Source organism: Diprion similis, chromosome 6 (assembly GCF_021155765.1).
Source record: "Diprion similis isolate iyDipSimi1 chromosome 6, iyDipSimi1.1, whole genome shotgun sequence".
NCBI classification, from domain to species: Eukaryota; Metazoa; Arthropoda; class Insecta; order Hymenoptera; family Diprionidae; genus Diprion; species Diprion similis.
The window spans coordinates 8567040-8584808 of NC_060110.1; the positions used below are offsets into that span (position 1 = coordinate 8567040).

At 41.8% G+C, this 17769-nt stretch overlaps 1 protein-coding gene across 2 annotated transcripts in view; it reads left to right on the forward strand.

The window, feature by feature from the left end:
• LOC124407051 (optomotor-blind protein-like) overlaps positions 1 to 16898 on the forward strand; it is a 78557-nt gene extending 61659 nt beyond the window's left edge. For both annotated transcript variants that reach the window (XM_046882854.1, XM_046882855.1), the window contains 3 exons: positions 6456 to 6602; positions 8364 to 8440; positions 15778 to 16898. In XM_046882854.1, the coding sequence (XP_046738810.1) occupies positions 6456 to 6602; positions 8364 to 8440; positions 15778 to 16585 (1032 nt within the window). In that variant the 3' untranslated portion in view covers positions 16586 to 16898. The remainder of the gene's footprint in view (positions 1 to 6455; positions 6603 to 8363; positions 8441 to 15777) is intronic.
• Positions 16899 to 17769: the final 871 nt, after the last annotated feature.

Genomic DNA, 17769 nt, shown 5'->3' on the forward strand with positions numbered 1-17769 from the left:
GCAGTATAAGCAAGGTGATTTCCGTTCAACATTCTCCTGATATCCGCCCCTGCGGGGTCGCTTCTACGTCCCTTATTCGGAGGCTCCTCCGCTTCTTACGATGGAGTTGCGCGCTGTTACTTATTTTGATACCCTTGTCGTCGGGGTCACCCGGAAAGCTAACGAAAGCACGACCGTCTTCGAGTCAAGGCCGAAGCACCTCAAGGTTAATTTACTACCCCGAGTCACTGCGTTATTCCCACTTAAGCCCCCAAGCAGTACGCGCCACCTAGGAGGAAAAAAAGAGAGACAGAGAGAAAATGCGGTGTGGATCTATATCGACTATAATTTGCTGTCAGTCTGACACTAACGTATATTGAAGTTTCGAAATTACCACAAAAATAGATTCATAATATACTGAGAAAAAAAACTTTGTCGTAATGACCAAAATTCGGTCCTGGTAACGCAATTTCAGAGTTAATACACATCAGACCAATAATTATTTTTACACAACCAAAAAGTTTAGTCGATTTTTTAATGTACAGAAAACAAAATATTTTAGTACCGTATAAGAGAAGGTTTGGAACCAGGATACCACAGATTTTGTTGCAATTACGAAATCAGATCTACACAGTAAAATTATTTTTTACAGATTGAAAACTAAATTTTTCATCGTTCTAATTAAAAAAATTATCATTTGATTGTAATTTATGCTACATGAATTATATGCAAAAGAAATATGCCATTGTGAATTTACTGACTGATTCAATGGTGTTAGACCACGAATGATTTAATTCTTCTAATTATACTAGACAGATTCCTGGAGCCTTTTCTATTGAATACTCATCTCACTTCTCTTTCGAGAGAGAATTTTCAACGCGTTGCAAAGATTATTTTACCAATTCAACAAAAAATGTTAGATTCACGATGTAACTTATTATTTGATAACGGTAATCTATTAGTACTTCTCACGATCTCACAGAATTTACTAGCCTTTATCCAAAATTTTCTATAAAATCCGTCTACAAATTGATTCCTCAAAAAATTAAACATTTTTCTCTAAGTGTGGTGGCCCACTTTGGCTGAATTTTGTCAATTTTTCACAGTGATAATTCCGAAATGGATTTGCCATTTTTAAGCGATCACGACCCCGCGGGAAGAAATCTCGTCAACAGCCATATTTTCTCGCGAAAGAAAGAAGGCTGCAGGCCGTTACGCGATTTAGGACCGCGCCGAGAGGAGAAGGTAGGGGTGGAGACAGGACTCTCGTATCCCTCAACGAAAGACCACCCCTTTTTTACTCCTGGGTCGATAGACGGACTATACGTGTGTACTTACCTACGTGCGGTGGTCGTGAAAGAGCCTCTGAGCCACCGAACGATTCTACGCTTTGGTCTCGGGTCTAGCTGCCTCTGTTTGTCTCATCCACTTTCTCTCCACCTCGATTGCCGGCGCGATGCAGTTTCCCTATTTCTATGCTCTACCGCTTACTGCCAAGGTGGCGCCACTGAAGTGTGCAATTTCACGCAGTACTATCTGCGCGTCTAGACGATTCTTTGGGGCTTTACCTCGCCCACACCTCGGGATCAATTCACTTCTGCATCCCGCTTCGGTTGCAATCCCGCGTTACACACTTTGCGTCCTATAGGGACTTGGATGGAAAAACTAAATTTGTTAAGACCTGCTTAAGGAAATTTGTATAGTGGATTCAGACGTTGGCTGAGAGAACGATGATTATACCTAAACTAATTTTTATTTATTGTCCAAAAATTCGTCAGTCAGGTGAGACATTGAAACGCAAACACTTTTTATTCCAAGGTAATTAGTTACTGGATGGAGTATTGAGAGTGTAGAATAAACAGACAGGGCCAACTCCGCAACTTCTCATATTTTCTCAAAACTCATATCTATAGCTTCCTATAGCGATGAATCTTGAGCAAACAGACTTCTGTTAGCACCGTATGATACTGAAGAAAAACATCACCCATCACGATCCGAAATCGATCATGAGTCGGAAGTTTTTTTTTTTTTTTTTTTTTTGTAGCAAAAAAGGGTAAATTCTCTAATGCTGACGTCGGAGATCAGTTCTGCGGTTAGCTAGGATCAATCTTGACCCAAAAATTAGCAAACAACCACTTCGCATCCGTCGTACGGAAAATGGAAGGTGCGGTCAGTGCCGAAACGGTGTACGTATAATAATACGCGGTAAATTCGAGTGTTGAACAGTCTCAGAATTTTAAAATCTTGTAAAAGCATTATAAACATGACGAAAGAAAACTTTCGAGAGAATACGATACCACGCCCTCATTTCTCAAGACCTACGTAGACATGCTTTAAACAGCCGTCTCGCGTAACTCAAAGGCGGCTAATTTACGGTAACAGTGTCAAGATGCTTGCAGGCAGGTAATTTGTGAAAATAGCGCAGCGGCCGTTTCCCTCGCATTACCGTATCCAAGAAATCAGAAAATTCCAATTCCTCCTTCCTCGCTTCGTCTATGACGACGACTATTATGCGGCTATTATCAAAGCCCCGAATTAATCCTTCCCTCATCTCGGCTCCCCGAAGTCACGGTCAAGCCGTTGAAATTTTTATCAACTTTTCAGAGTCTCAAACGAGCCGATATTCCCGCACTCCGGAGGCACTGCTCCGTCTGAATCGTGGTAGGTGGGCCCTCCCTCGTCTCGGTTGGGCCTTGCAGCGTCTCAGGGTGGGCCTCAGGTAGCCGAGGCGACAGATAGCGCCTAAAGATTACGGAGGACAGAGTCATTAGCCACCGCGGCTTCTGTACGCGACTCATTCCGTCCCACTTCGGAGGGCCGAGAGCTTATCTCCGGTTCTCAATTGACGCCGCAGTTCGGTGCGCGGGTGAGACTCTGCGGGAAACTCGGTTCTCCTCCAGTTTCTCGATTTAAATACGCCGCGGCTGTTTTGGCGCGGCCATTCGTCGATACATTAGCAGCGGGGGAATCGATGCTGCTGGCAGGCTTCTCGAGATATTGGTTCCTGAGAAATACTAATTGCCGGCCGTGTTCGCACATACCGTTTTCGATCCCCGGGCCCTGCCGAGTTATTCATTCGACCGAGAAATCGCGGAGACTCGGAGCTGCTCGCCGACTTTGATAGGCTAATGACAAACGACCTGATAATACAATCTTTCCGGCTATAATATATTTCTATGGGCATATGCACCGCTAATTATTTCTCCTTACATTTCGCCGACGCCTCCCCCCTCCCCCTTCCTCCCCCTTCCCTCCGCGCTCTTGCTGAATATCGTAAATCGTAATGGCCTCGACTTCACGATTTCATATTGCTCGCCTAGCTAATATTGACCCTTGTCTCTGTTCGTATACCGTGCAACGGACGAATTGCGTCTTTACCATAATCAGGTATTTTCAGAGGAAAGTTACAGAGAGAGAGAGAGAGAGATAGAGAGAGAGAGAGAGAGAGAGAGAGGGAGAGAGAGAAAGATGTATTTCATCGAAAGAATTGAAGATTTGTGTACGGATACCAAGGATTTTGTTGCAGGATCATTTCGCGTTCAATGCTATTGGCAATGAGTCCTTTAGAAGAGAAGAATTTTTTGACCACAGTTTTATGTGAGGTAGAGTTAATGATTGACGTCCGTATGCGCAGGTGCCCTCATCATACCTGAAATCGTTCGGGACGGATATTCCTGAGAATAATTAGGTTATAATATGGAGATGACGTTGGACTAGTGGAATCCCAAATGAAGAAAAAGAAATAAGAAATTAAATCTGAAATGTAACTTACACCGCAAGCAATTAAATCGAATTCAATAATTAGCTTTGACTTATTTTGAGTGATCAATCATCAATTTACCGAAATGCCATTCGAGTATTTATCTTGTATCATTATTAAGGTTTTAGTCAAACCAAGAAATAAAACGATTATTGATAAACCGAGTCCGTCGGTTATTTTTAATTACAGGGGAATAGTTGAAAATCAATTAAAACGTAGAATGCATCTCTTTAATTATGCAATACTTGAAGATCGATCACTTGCCACAAGCCTAGCACACTAATCACCTTAGTGATACTTTAGCATGCACATTAGCCGACGACGAATCGTTGCGTACATCGAAAAGTACGATTCAAAACCTTAAAAAAAAACGCAATTAAAAAAAACCAAAAAAAAAAAAACAAAAAACAAAGGAAGAATGAAAAAACCGTCCGAAGCACTGCGGCAATTTATTTATCGCAATGCCGGAGAGCATCGCGGTTTCGATTCCTGCAGCTCCTCGAGAATGTCGGGGACAATCTTGTTAGCCGATGCAGCAGCGGGAGCTGGAATCGCACAAAGCGGCGCGGTAGAAGAACGGCATCTGCATAGGGACGGGGGAATCCCGGAGGCGAAGATCGTCCGGCATTCGCGGCTAAGCGTTTCTTCTCGAAGAATCGGGCGCCGCCGTTCCGAAGCGGAAATCGCCTTATTCCATCCAAACCACCTCCGCAGTAATCGTTTAGAGATTTTATGTCTTCGATTTGCGGGCAGCGTCAATTCCCACATCCTGCGTGCCTCCGTCCCATCGTCCTTCTCTCCTCTCCTCTCCTCTCCTCTCCTTTTTCTCCGTGCGTGCGTCCGCACGCGAACTGGTGTCGTTACAAAGGCGGTCCAATCCGTGTTCGCAATAAATCTCGCGTGGCCGTGCTCGTTCGAGTTCGGTACGTACGTTTCCGCAGGGTTCGGCTGGCGCAGCAGCCAGAACTTGCAGGAATCGCTGGGCGTCGATTTGAATAACACATCGCGCCCTTGTTCGCCCCTGTTTACCCCTGTTTACCCGCCGTCCCGACGTAATACGGTACAACGTCAATTAAGCCCCGGCGTAAACTAATTGCGATCGTAATGACGCCTGTAGCATTGATGCTTTTGGTCCTCGCGCTTTTTATAATCCGCACCACGCGATCCGCTCGATAGCCGAGCTCACTTTTCAATTTATATACGATCACACCATATTTGGTGTGGAAAATCTTTTTTTTTCAATTACGGATCTCATTTTATTTAGCTGTATTTTTTCACTTTTTCTTGCATTTTAAAACATAGATATCTCTATTTTACAATTGAAAATTTATAGACAAATTACTACGGTTGTGCTTGGCCGTTCATTGAAGATTGATCTTACAACCAATCATTCCATTGAATTGAAAATTTTCACAGTGAACGCCTACTCGGTAAATTCTTATACGTACACTTAAGGAGGTATTCTGGTCTAGAGGTTTAAATTTTAGGCATTTTTCTATGTGAGATAAAAAAGAAATAAAATACATTTTTAATATCCATCTTTTTACACGACCTTTATTGATGTTTCAAGAATACAAGAAAAATTCATAAAAAAAAACGAAAAGTTACAGGGGGGTAAAGTGGAGACTACAGAAAAAAGGCGTATTCTGGTCGAAATGTTTTTGACTCTTCTAGTGTTCCGAAACACAAAATCCAAAGGAATTATCTAATAGTAAAGACGTCTCAATAGTCCAGAGCACGGAAGGAGAAAAAAATTATTTTTTCACGAAAATGCCGACAATTTGAGAAAAAAAAATTTCTTGTGCCTCTGCTGGGTATAAAAACGGTCAGACTGCACCGAAAAAAAGGTTTTTTAAACTTTTCAAAAGTATACAGCGAGAAATCCCTAAAAATCGATTCCGCACTGATCGCCGGTCCATGAATAGGTATCGGATTGATTCACCCGCGTTCTACATGCACCATGCACTTGTACAATACGCAGAGAAAGTTGGAGCGTCACGTCGGGGCGAAGCAAACGATCTACCCCGTGAATAAATAATGGGTGATATAATCGCGGCCGATCGTTGCCTAGGCAGTGGATTTATTCACGCCGTGTGGTTGAACCATGAAGCTAGGGGTGGGTGCCCGTCGATTCAACGGATCTCCCGCTCCTCTAATGCGTATCGCATGCACTGCATGCAACGCCTGTGCTCTGTTATTTGCTCCGGTGATAGTTGTACGTATAATTTTTCTTCTTTGCTTCCCTCTCTTCTCAAAGGTTCGGTGCTAGCCAGTGCGTGTGAAAACGGTCTAAAGATTTTTCCTTTTTCCTCTTCTCCTTCACTTCGCACGCTATAATGCGGACACTCTGCACGTTTATTGTCTTCACGCATGGAATTATGTGGAGTAAAACTATACTCGCCGTTGAAAAAAAATTCTGGATTACACTTCGTAAAAGTTTTACTACCGTTCGAGGTTATAACCTCTCATCAATTTTATTTTCTACACTAGATTTCAATAATTCCACATTTTTGCAAGTTTATTTTTATAAAGATTTTTTCGATTTGTGAGAGCTATGACGACGAGGTTATCTACGATTTCAGGCAATATCAATAGAACTTTGCTGCAGTCTGTAGAAGGTACACCAGGTTTTATAGGGGTGGTTAACCACCTCTTGGATACAAGTAATTTGAATAAAATAGTCTGTCCCAATGTATGGTGTAATTTTTTGTTACAGACCATACTGAACTCGATGCACAAGTATCAGCCAAGGTTTCACCTCGTCAGAACGAACGACCGCCAGAAACTGCACTACACGACGTTCAGAAGTTACGTGTTCAACGAAACCGAGTTCATCGCCGTAACTGCATACCAAAACGAAAAGGTTGGTTTATGCAAAATAAAATTTTGCACTTCTCGACGTGCGCTTTATCGTGTAAGGAAATCAAAATAACACAACTTGACCGTTCACAATTCCATTTCCGGTCGCGTAGCGTCAATCCCATGTGTCCATATCCATCTCGGTCCTTTCCCACGTGTCGGATGACATTCCCTCGCGTCATCTGTGTTTGATTTTCTGCCTTTGTACTTTGGTAGAAACCTATAAACCTTTTAAGCCCCCGTTTTAGGAATCGTTTACTATGTACATGTGTACACAAGCATAGGTATACCTATACATACACGGGTTTACGCGCCATAGAGGTACATGCATTGAGGATGGAAGAAGAAGAAAAAAACCTATTCTCTGCCTCTCTCTCAACCACTAGCTATGCCTACGTCGGCCACTGCAATCCATTAAGCTTATCGGCTGGACGCACAATTGGCCGATGCCCATCATGGGAAGAGGGGCGGATATCGTAAAACGTGTAAACCCATACCATAGAGTGCATGCAATTATTGGACAGGAAGCGGTCTTGTTTGTTCTTTTTAAAGACACTTAATTCAAGGTCTCGTTCTTTTTTCAACCTATTCTCCGCCTCTTTGAAAACGGAAACTTTGCATCTAATCGCCAATTCTCAATCTCTTTACTATCTGCCCTTAATACGTAGGTATATCCACATTGTACGAGAAAATTCCCTAAAGCATCGGCAAGACGGAATCAATCACGTTGAAAGTATGTCAAGTATATCCGAAACTCTTTGAAGCATCAACTTTTTCTCGGTAAAACTCGTCGTCGTGTTACCAAAGAAAGCTTTGACTCTTCACGCGTCAATATCTGTATAGCCTACTGTAATATCTACTGTTCCAAGAAACCATTTCATCTGCGAGAGATAAATCGACTCGATACACATCCACGTAGCAATTTTATACACACGCGAATTGTTGAGATGTGTGGTTAGTATCCGTCATCGGCATGGCGTTTTTTTTTTCGACCAGAACCTGCACTTCTTTGCAGTGAATAAATAGCTTGAATTAATTAATCACGGATCAAAAGTTTCTTTTTTCAAAAAGTATGATCGTTATTAGTTTCATCATGCAGATGTCAAAGAAAAAAAAATTCACGACTGGTGAATGAAAATTAATCTGTGATTTTTTCTCATAATCAAACAAGTCGGCATAACTTTCTGTACCTAGTTCAAATAAAATTTAAAAAAGTTTAAAAAAGATGTGAAACCAAAGTGATTCGTATCGTAAGGAAAGTAACGTAAACGATGCCGTTGAATAGAATGGATCCGAGTTCATTTTCTCGAATGATTCACGGTCAGTCTATATTGAAACGGCGCTGAATAAGCAAAGTAAATGCAGACTTCCGGTTCAGCACCCGGGCAGAAGCAATGCAATAATCGCCTTACCTTGTTTGTCTTGTTATTATACGTACAATGTCGTTCGTCGAAGTCTGCTTTATTTCCAATGGGTCGCTGTCATACCTTATCTGCAGAATGCATAGATAAAATAACATATATTTTTCAGAGTGAAGCGTACAGCTGCTACCTGGAAGTATAATATTATATATTTCGGTAGCAAATGACGGATTTTGTAATACTCAAGTTCATTCTTATCTTAAATATCGCGAATTGCAAATTGTCCAGACAAAAGCAGTATGTTTGAAAAATAGTCAAGCTTACAATTGATTGTTCCATGATAAATCGAAGGTGTAAATTTGTCTCCGAATTTTTATCTTATTAGTGTGTTTTCTCTGTTTCAGATCACGCAGTTGAAAATCGACAACAACCCGTTTGCAAAAGGTTTCAGGGATACGGGGGCCGGAAAGAGAGAGAAAAAGTGAGTATCGCTTTCAAAATTTTCATTTTCACCGAGCGTCTCGAAAATCAAGTTTCTTCCTTCGATTAAATAAACGCTCAAATTTTAACCTGCAATAATAGAATAGATATGAATCATTCGTGTCTAACTTTGCATAATTCTGCATTCATTAATTTGAATTTTAATCCCTTCAATTACTCGATTCACGAATGAACACCAACTTCGATCACGTTTTAGGCACAACTTTTTGATACTCGTTACACTTGAGTGTTTAAAAATTGGTGTTTAAGTAACCTCAGATTACGCGTAATGAATACGTCCACAAATAGTGTTGAGGTACCTTTAAGTACCTTAAGCCATAGGAGATTCTTCTATACGCACAACACTGTCGTGGAACAAGTTATGGAACTTAATTCACAAATCCTGCAGCCACGTAAAGTAGAAGGATAAATAAAGCGTCCAAGTATCGAGGCGAAATTTTGAAAGACGTGCTAATTTATTTTTAGTAGAAACCTTTTTGTCCCTCGACAGTATCAGTGTAGTAACCATAAGCCTAACCTTAACGGGGGACCAGCCCCATTCCGGATAGGAGGGTGGCGAGGTCGACGGTAAAGCTCGGCTCATTTGCACCCCTCGAAAGTAGACAGAGATATCCATTTGTATTCAATATTGAAAGTTTATGAGCTTATGCGCGGGAAGACCACCCCCAGGGTATTGTTAACGCCGGAGCCACCGAGCGCCGCGTTCAAAGCCATTTCGTTTTCATTCAGCTCGGGGTGAAGATTCAAGTGGATTTTGATGACGTTACCTTAGTATTCATAGGTTCCCACCGCGTTATATCTACCTATTCTGATACCCGGTAAAACCCCCGAGCCATCCCGGCTCTCGGACCATTATGCTACACTTATTACATCAATTCTTTATCGCGCGCGGACGCCTTTACGAAGGTGGTTTAAAATAATGTAGAAATACCTATCTCCATTTGGAAAAACCTTGTTTAAGTGAATTCTCACTCCAACTTGAACAGCGGCACGTCCATTTTCCATCGACTTCCAACTCACAGTCCATAAAGAATGCGATAGTAAAAGAGAGAGAGAGAGAGGCATGCGATGTTCCATCGAGAAAGGTCTAATCGAGCGAATATGCAGATCGAGTCATCGCAAGGTCGAAAGTGTAGGATAAAGCATGGTTGACTAATTAGAATAAGGGTTAGTTTTGGCTCATGGTTTCGCTTAACGGTGGTTGAGGGTGGCTCGGGGAAAGAGAGATTAAACAGACCTGGAGCCAATCATCGGATTAGCATAGTGATGCTGAGGGGCGGAGCTCTCGTTCGCATCTATAGTTACCTCATGTACGCGGGTTTCACGGTACTCGCCAGGGGGGTTTCATCCCATATATGAGCCACTTGACGTGTGTGAACTCTTTTTTCTCTACATTATATCTTCCTTTTTTTACTATTGAAATTTTTTTTTTTTTTTTTTTTTTTTTTTTTTTTTCTTATCTTTTTCCCACTTCCCTTCGCTTCTTTCTCCGGCATCCGGACCGTCGTTTCACAAAGGGTTATAGGGGCTATCCCTTTGTCGCGCAAACTTTTTCGCGATGTAGCTCCTCTTCTTGTCGCAGCATATGTATATGCGCGTACATGGAAGTCATTATTTCAGTCGTATTGTGATGTTGAAAAAGTTTCGTACTGATTTATGCTTAATTATGACAATGTTTAGTTATTACAATTGAAATTGAATTTATTGTACATCGAAAATCGAAACAATGTTCGCAAAACTGACATCAGTTTCTTTTTCACTCATCGTTAGCCTGTGAAATCGAATCGAGTGTATAATTTTAGTAGGAAAATATGCATCGTTAATTCTCTATTTCCGAAATTCGATTTTTATCGCTTCTCTCAATTGACCCTGATTCGGGTCGTCCCGACGCACCCCACGCGAACTTTGTATTACGCTCAGCACTGCTATCGCTACGCGGTTTTCAGTCTTTGGATGGGTTTTTCATTGACTCAATGTATATGAAATCAGATTTCTAGTACACCATTCTCTTCCTTACGAAATAAACGAAGAAAACCATAAATGAGAAAGTCTCTTTATCTGCTTGGACCCCAGTCATGCGTTTGAAGGTAAAAAAAAATAGTCATGAATGGTAGGGTTAAACATTATTAACAATTCTATTACATCGATGACTGTATTTTGAAGAATAACCAACCGAAAACTATAAATTGAAAAAAGCACGGAAAGGAAATCAAATTTTTCCAAAAACAGAAAAAAAATTCCCGGCTTTTTTTAACCTCATCACAGCGCTAAAAGCTTCGCTTCTATTTACGCGGCCTTCGTCTATACACCGCGTATACGATATATAAAACGCGTATCGTATGTACAAAGATTCCCTTTGGCGTCCCTTCTGCAGAACGAAGGGAAGGCGGAGGGGGTAGAAATTTAAAATGCAGTGGAGAGATCAGGGCGGTGAATTCGCACCCTGTGTCACCCCTGCACAACGTCGCGGCGACACCACCTAATCCAGGCTTGACGGTGTGCGTTCACCTCTCGCGAGGCGCAAAGGAGCGGCGACAAGGGTAGGCGGGTGGATATCCCCACCCCCACCCCCACCCTGTTTCACCCCTTCGTATCGCTTTGAACGGTTTGATCTTTGCCTTTCGTAGGAGGCTAAAACGCACGGACGCAGTTTCCGTTGGCTCACCGAGCGACGACTAAAACCGGGATCGTTGGGGTCGTCGAGGATCAAGAGCCGATTATAAAACAGGGGCTGCGTCGAGTTTTTTGAGTTCAATTGGGAATAAAGTTTGCTGATTTTCGTAAAAAATTTCTCAAATTAGACGGGGAACGGGGAGAATTGAAACGGTTCGTCAACTCTCCGGTATAAATACTTTCCAACTGCAGTCGCGTGTGATGCATATAAGCGGTCCTGCGTTGTTATTGATGGTCTTATCTCAATACCGCAATGGTACAGATCGTGTAGTATAGACTATAGTAACACTGCAACTTGTCATACGAATGTAAATTGACTCGAACAACCGGCTCAATTAATATTCCATCCGCATTAGCAACGTTTATTATGATTCAAGCCATAAATTCAATCATATTTCATTCCTGGCCACTGCGCAGTGCAACTCGCCTCGAGGTGAATACTGGATTTACGCTTGCTATGATTGTTAGTGTCGTTCAATGTAACGTGATTTAGATCGCGGAAATTTCGCTATTTTGACAAGAAATAGAACTTTGCGTTTTTATCACGTACGTTTTTAACAAACGCATTATGTTAAACTCAAAATTAACGATTACGAAACTTTCTACGAATTTTACGTAAAGATTCCCGTTGAAAATATGGTTGTACCGCAATTTACGCACACGTAAAAAACTTTGAGTATAAAGTGAATCGAAGTTGCAGGATTGGATGGAATAAATATTTTTCGAACATTCAAGATCACGTTTACGTAACTGGAAATTATTTTGTGCGATTTGTTCATGGTCGGAGTAGCAAAGAAACGAACGATATTTCAGAAACGGTGGGCGCGGTTAAAGTACCGAATTTGAAAAGTTCCCAAAGTGCCTGACTCCGAAATATTTGGTGGCGAAACTTGAGGTAAAAACATCAAACTTTTACCGAAGAACTAAGTTTCGATTGGTCGGAAACCCTACGGCTCAAAGTTCCGAAATGCAAGATTCTGAAAATTCAAGTTACGATAGGGCAAAGTTCCGAAAGGTAAAGTTCCGATAGAGCAATATTCCGAGAAATAAAAGTCACGACAGAGTGGGTATAAAGAATCAGAAAAAACGGAAATCCGAATGACCAGGATTCCGAACGTAAGAATATCGAAAATCCAAAACACAGAAAGATCAAAGTGGTCAAATTAATCACCAAGTCAGAAATTCACAGTACTTAAATTTCTGATCACTCAGAATTACATGTTTTAGATTTTTCAATTTTCTCACTTCCACACTTTCAGAACTTTGAGCATCGGGTTTCCGATCATTCGAAACTTTGATGTTTCGCCAAAGTTTGATTTCTATATATTAAGTTTCACCACCAAAAAAAATACGGAATTTGACGCTTTCGGAACCTTTTCAAATTCGGAATTCCAACTCCGCTCCCAAACGGTATGTAAGAGAAAAAAAAAGAAAAAAAAAAAATACCGAATGTCTTCACAACTGGATAGTATGACTGGATTTTAAAGCTGTTGAAAAAAATGTAAGACCTATTTATCGACGTGTCGACATGCGGACTAGGTTCATGTACTCGAGAACCTTACTCAATGCACTATTGATCTATGGACGAAGAGTGTGTGCGAAGAAACGACGCCGAGCGATCGTCGACGCCACTCTCCTCGGCGGCACGGCATGGCATTGCTGTCATCTCTCTGTGTGCGCCGCGCTGATCGCATTACGGGGAATTACCGGACTCCTAAGCCTCGTACTGTGTGCCGATGCATTGCTGCCTCTGCCTGGGACTTACATCCAGCTTACATCGCTGAGTTATCGGACGAGAGCTCACCTACCCCCGAGTGACTCGACTCAACCCTACATGCATGACCTAGTCCAACCCTACGTGTGCTGCTTTGTCTGCCGCTCATTTTTTGCGCTTCGTTTTAAACCGACGGGGAGGGGAGGGGGGGGGGGAGATTCACTTGGAAATCCAATTAACGATTTCGTTTCATTGACATTGATTTCGTGTTATTTCTGTCTTTAATTGAGATTTCCGTTGATTTCTAGTATAGCGAGTAGTAACTGCCATTGTTTTCCAATGACTTCCTAGTCTTCTATTTTTTCTAAATAGTATTTTTATTAAACAGATTTCTCTACGTTTTCATAAAGTACGTGTGGAAAAACTACCCTAATCGTATACCAAGAATAAGATTTCGATCCGATTTTCGTATTTTTTCTCCCTTAACTACTGTTTAAGTTTCTCTCTCTGTCTCACTCTATTTGAAATTCTTTCCCTATCTCTGTCTCTTTCGACCCCTCACTGTCCTCGGGATGAACAAAGCGAGAATAGTCAGGGCTCATCCACACGGGAAAGAGTCTGCCGTAGTAATTTTCTTTGAACCACAGCCGTTGTAATTTATAAGAGGTCAGAGGTGCGAAATATTCTCGTTATTAAAGGGTGCGTCCCTATAACGATACGGGAAGGGAAGAAAAACTCCGTGTTTTTCTCGCCTTCTGTTCTGTGGCGGTCCTTTAAGTATTCATACCGAAATACCGCATGACCAACCTAGTAAAATTTTTCGCCATCTTCTGTACGATATATCGCGTTACATAATTCCGTTTCACTGTTTTCGAGTTAAAATACTAGGAAAATTTTTATGTTCACGTTGCTGAGTAAAGAAAGTTTTTAATGGGTACAAAACGAATAGCGTTAAAAAAAAAAAATGAGTAAATATTGCCAAAATTTTAAGATAATGTTGTGTAAATGATTATTTAGCGTAACAATAATCCATTGAATAGAAATTTTATTTGGTTGCATCAGAATAATGGTTTAAATTTAGCTTGAATGACAAAAAAATGTCGTACAATTGACTATTTGATGTAATTTCATAGTTGTTAACACTTGATTTTCTTGTTATTGCAAAATTAAATCTGTTTATTTAGTTTACTACTTGGTAACAGTAAAAATGCAAGTAAAAAAAGTTTACTATACATATAGAGCAAACAGTCTACTATAAAATGTTAATTCGGTGAGTTTTTCTTAGCTAAATTTCGCAAAATTACCCAAAAGCGATTCTAGACGTCGACGGTAAGGACTATGGAAGATGGTTGGCTTGTTACACCGGGGTATCCAAGACCCAGGTGCAGACGTGGGCCGAGGAATGGGTTACTAACTTGGGTTAAGTACTGGCGCACTCGTGCATGCGAACCGCGCCAGCGGTGTAATTAAGATAATTAATTATATCCCACGTCTGTCATAAGCAATAACTTCTGTCCTGGATAAATCTCTGAATTACGACTCATTTATTGCCTTGCTGTTGATAATAATAATAATAATAATAATATTAATAATAATAATATTAATCACAGCAGTGAAACGCCTGCACACACGTATCTTGAATACGTTTCGAACGCATTATCGGATCAGCTTTTTCATGCGTCTTGAGCCATGTTCATTGGATTCGCCGCTCTCCCTGGGGTACAATTATTTCCATAATGCAAACGAATTACCGTGAATCGAATTTTTTATCTGCGTACAAATCGCTCTTCGGCTATCTGTATAATATGTCATTTATTAAACGACGTAATTATATCCACGTGAATTGTGGGTTGTTGGTCCAATATATCGGATTTGTTATTGCTCGTGAAATTTTAGCGATTCGAAAGAATAATTTAATCTTACGACGGTCACAGACTTTGGAAGAAATGAACAATGACTCGAAATTATGTTACATTTTTCATAACATCTATGATTTTCTTTTTCTCCTTATAGGCTCGATTTTTTTATCTGTCAATTTTATTAGACGTTTCGTCAACAACTGTCGTATACTTCGTTTCAAATATGCACGGTCAATTTTTTCAAATTTTCAGCTTCAGGTAATTTTCCGTGATTTCTGTATCAGATTTGTTTGTCCAATTTCAAGATACGTGAAGACTAATAACTGTAAAATTCCAAATCGGAAGAACTCGACACGAATCTCGAATAAACTATTTGCGAAGGAACTTGATGCGAGATGTTATTCTCTTGTCGTATGTTATAGACGTAAGATTGATTACAGATTTTGTGTAACCTTTTCAACTGACTTCTGCGTAATCGATTTCATCAAATTTTAAAGCATGTTTTGTGAAATAAGAACATCAATTTTCCGTAAACTTTATCGAGAATTTAGGATCAGCAAGCTTTACTACCCTATTTTGTGATCAAGGTTAGCATATTTGGCTGCTCACTCTGACCGATAGCTTTAAATTCATTTCCGATTTTCTCACAAAGTTGTTCGTCTTGATTTGACAAATTTTTTGGTGAAAAAAGTTATGGTTCCATTAAAAAAAAAACATGTTGGCAATCTTAACACCACCATTTCTTATCGGACCAAAACAAATATGTTTTCTCAACATCCCCCTTTGAACCCTAAGCGTGTCATTATACTCAATACTCGATCGGAGTCGTATTTTCCGGGATAAATCAGGTATAAGATTAAAATGGGACACCCTATATATCTGCGTACCTACATCTTAATTTGGGGATTCAATCGCTTAGAATTTTTGAACTAAAAAATGTGCAACTACAATAATTACTTCGAAACACTCTATAACTTCACACGCATTCTGTAAATCCGAAATTTTTTCATCCAACGAGAAAATCTACTGCTCTGTAATTTCGCGATTGCTAACTCTGAGTCGTTGTTGCAGAAGACAGGCGCTGTTGACCGTGTCAGGCGGTGGTTCCCGACTCTCAGGCGGCGACCCGGCACCGAAGAAGCGTCGCTTTTCTACGTCAGCGACGGACCTGGACGACGACGACAAACTGCTCGACGTAGTGGGCCCAGACACGCCGCACCCCGCGCACCATCACCGAGAACGGGAGCATTCACGGGAGCGGAACGACCGGGCGAGCGATCGAGGCGAGGCGAGCGACTCCTCTGGCTCGGAGAACGGCGGAACGGCGACGGCGAGTTCGGAGGGCCCAAGGCCCGAGATCTCGGTGGGCCTACCGCCCCACACCTCACTCCTCCCCTGCCTCTACCCATCGGTCCCAGGGCTCTACCCGGGCCCCGGGCCGCTGCTGCCCCCGAGTCCGTTGGGCCTGCACCCCGGCGTCACGCCGGGGATGCTCATCAACGCGCAACTCGCCCTGGCGGCCTCCCAGCATCCGGCGCTCTTCGCGCAATACCCCCACCCCCTCGCAAGTCCGCTCCACCAGCTTAAGGGGCACCGTTTCTCCCCCTACGGCCTCCCGACGCCTTCGCATGGCTCGGCCTTCGAGATGGTGACGCCTGGGAGTCGGACCCTCAGTCCTCGTTCACCACCCCCGCGTCCTCCGACGGGATCGCCGTCCTCCGGCGGCGCGCTGACCGGGACGCCATCCTCGACGGGAGAGCTCAAGTCGATAGAGAATATGGTGAACGGTTTGCAACGGAAACGGAGAACGACGAGCCCCGGACCCGTACCTGGAAGTCGAATCGGTGAGGCGGAAACCGGGGGCGGTGCGAGTCCGTGACAGGAGACAGAGATACGTGTTACCAGCACGCTACCGGATCCGGAGGACGGGGATCTGGACGAATTTAGTCGGGAGGAGGACGATGCCGACGGGGGTGGCGGACTCGAACCCGATTCCACTTCACCGCCGTCGTAGCCGAACGCGGTTGGGCCTCTTCAGGGGCTTGGGTAACCGGTGGAGGACGTCGTCGATGAGGGGGAGGTGGAGGAGGAGGAGGAGGAGGAGGGAGGGAAGTGGGAGGAAACCCTCCCCCGACGATACAAAGTGCAATTTATAATACGGAATCGCGAAGAGTCCTGACGATTATAATATATAACAGAAAGAAAAGAGTGAAATACGTGAAAATGGGGAAAAGGAAATAAAGAAATGCAATCTTTTCGTACATTATATAGTATAACTGTTGTATAAATGTTTGACTAACCGTGTGACTTGCCTCGTTTAACATTTATTTACCGCGGGGAAAGAAGAAGAAGAACAACAACGTGGGCTTTTCAAAGGCTGCGGGAAAGTGGAGGTTTTTTGAGTGAACTTTGTTTTTTTTCTTTCTTTCTTTCTTTCTTTCTTACAACTGTCACGTACCGAATGAACGATTTCAATTGCAACCACAGCGTTCGAGATACAGGTACATGACATACATCATTGTTCGCGTGTTGGTGATCCAGATAAATCGGTATGACTCTTTTTTGCGATAAACGCGCGAGTCTCGAGGTGTACCGATATCGTTGTAGCTATCTAGGTAATGTAATACCTGGACGGTTACGATGTGGATGTACAATTATTGGACGAATTTTGAATGAGGATTTTCAGAAAAAAAACAAGACGAACAAAACGAACAGTGGCTCAACGGTGTGTCTCTCTGTGTGTAAATATACATCTTTAATTAATAAAAAAAAAAAAATATTAATAATAATAATAAATATTAATAGTATATAACGATAATATTCATATGATAATGTTAAAGAAGGAGAAGAAAACAAGGATGAGGAGCGGAAAAGACCTACTAACAATATGTAAAACGTTGAGAATATATTCATGCATTGCGATATTAAACGTACAAGTATATATTTCATACATGACATACACGCAGACCTGAGTATGTATAAAATATATGTATATACATAAAGAAACCATCATAGATGAGATTTTAATGAAAGGAAAGGAAATAATATAACAGAATGAAAAAC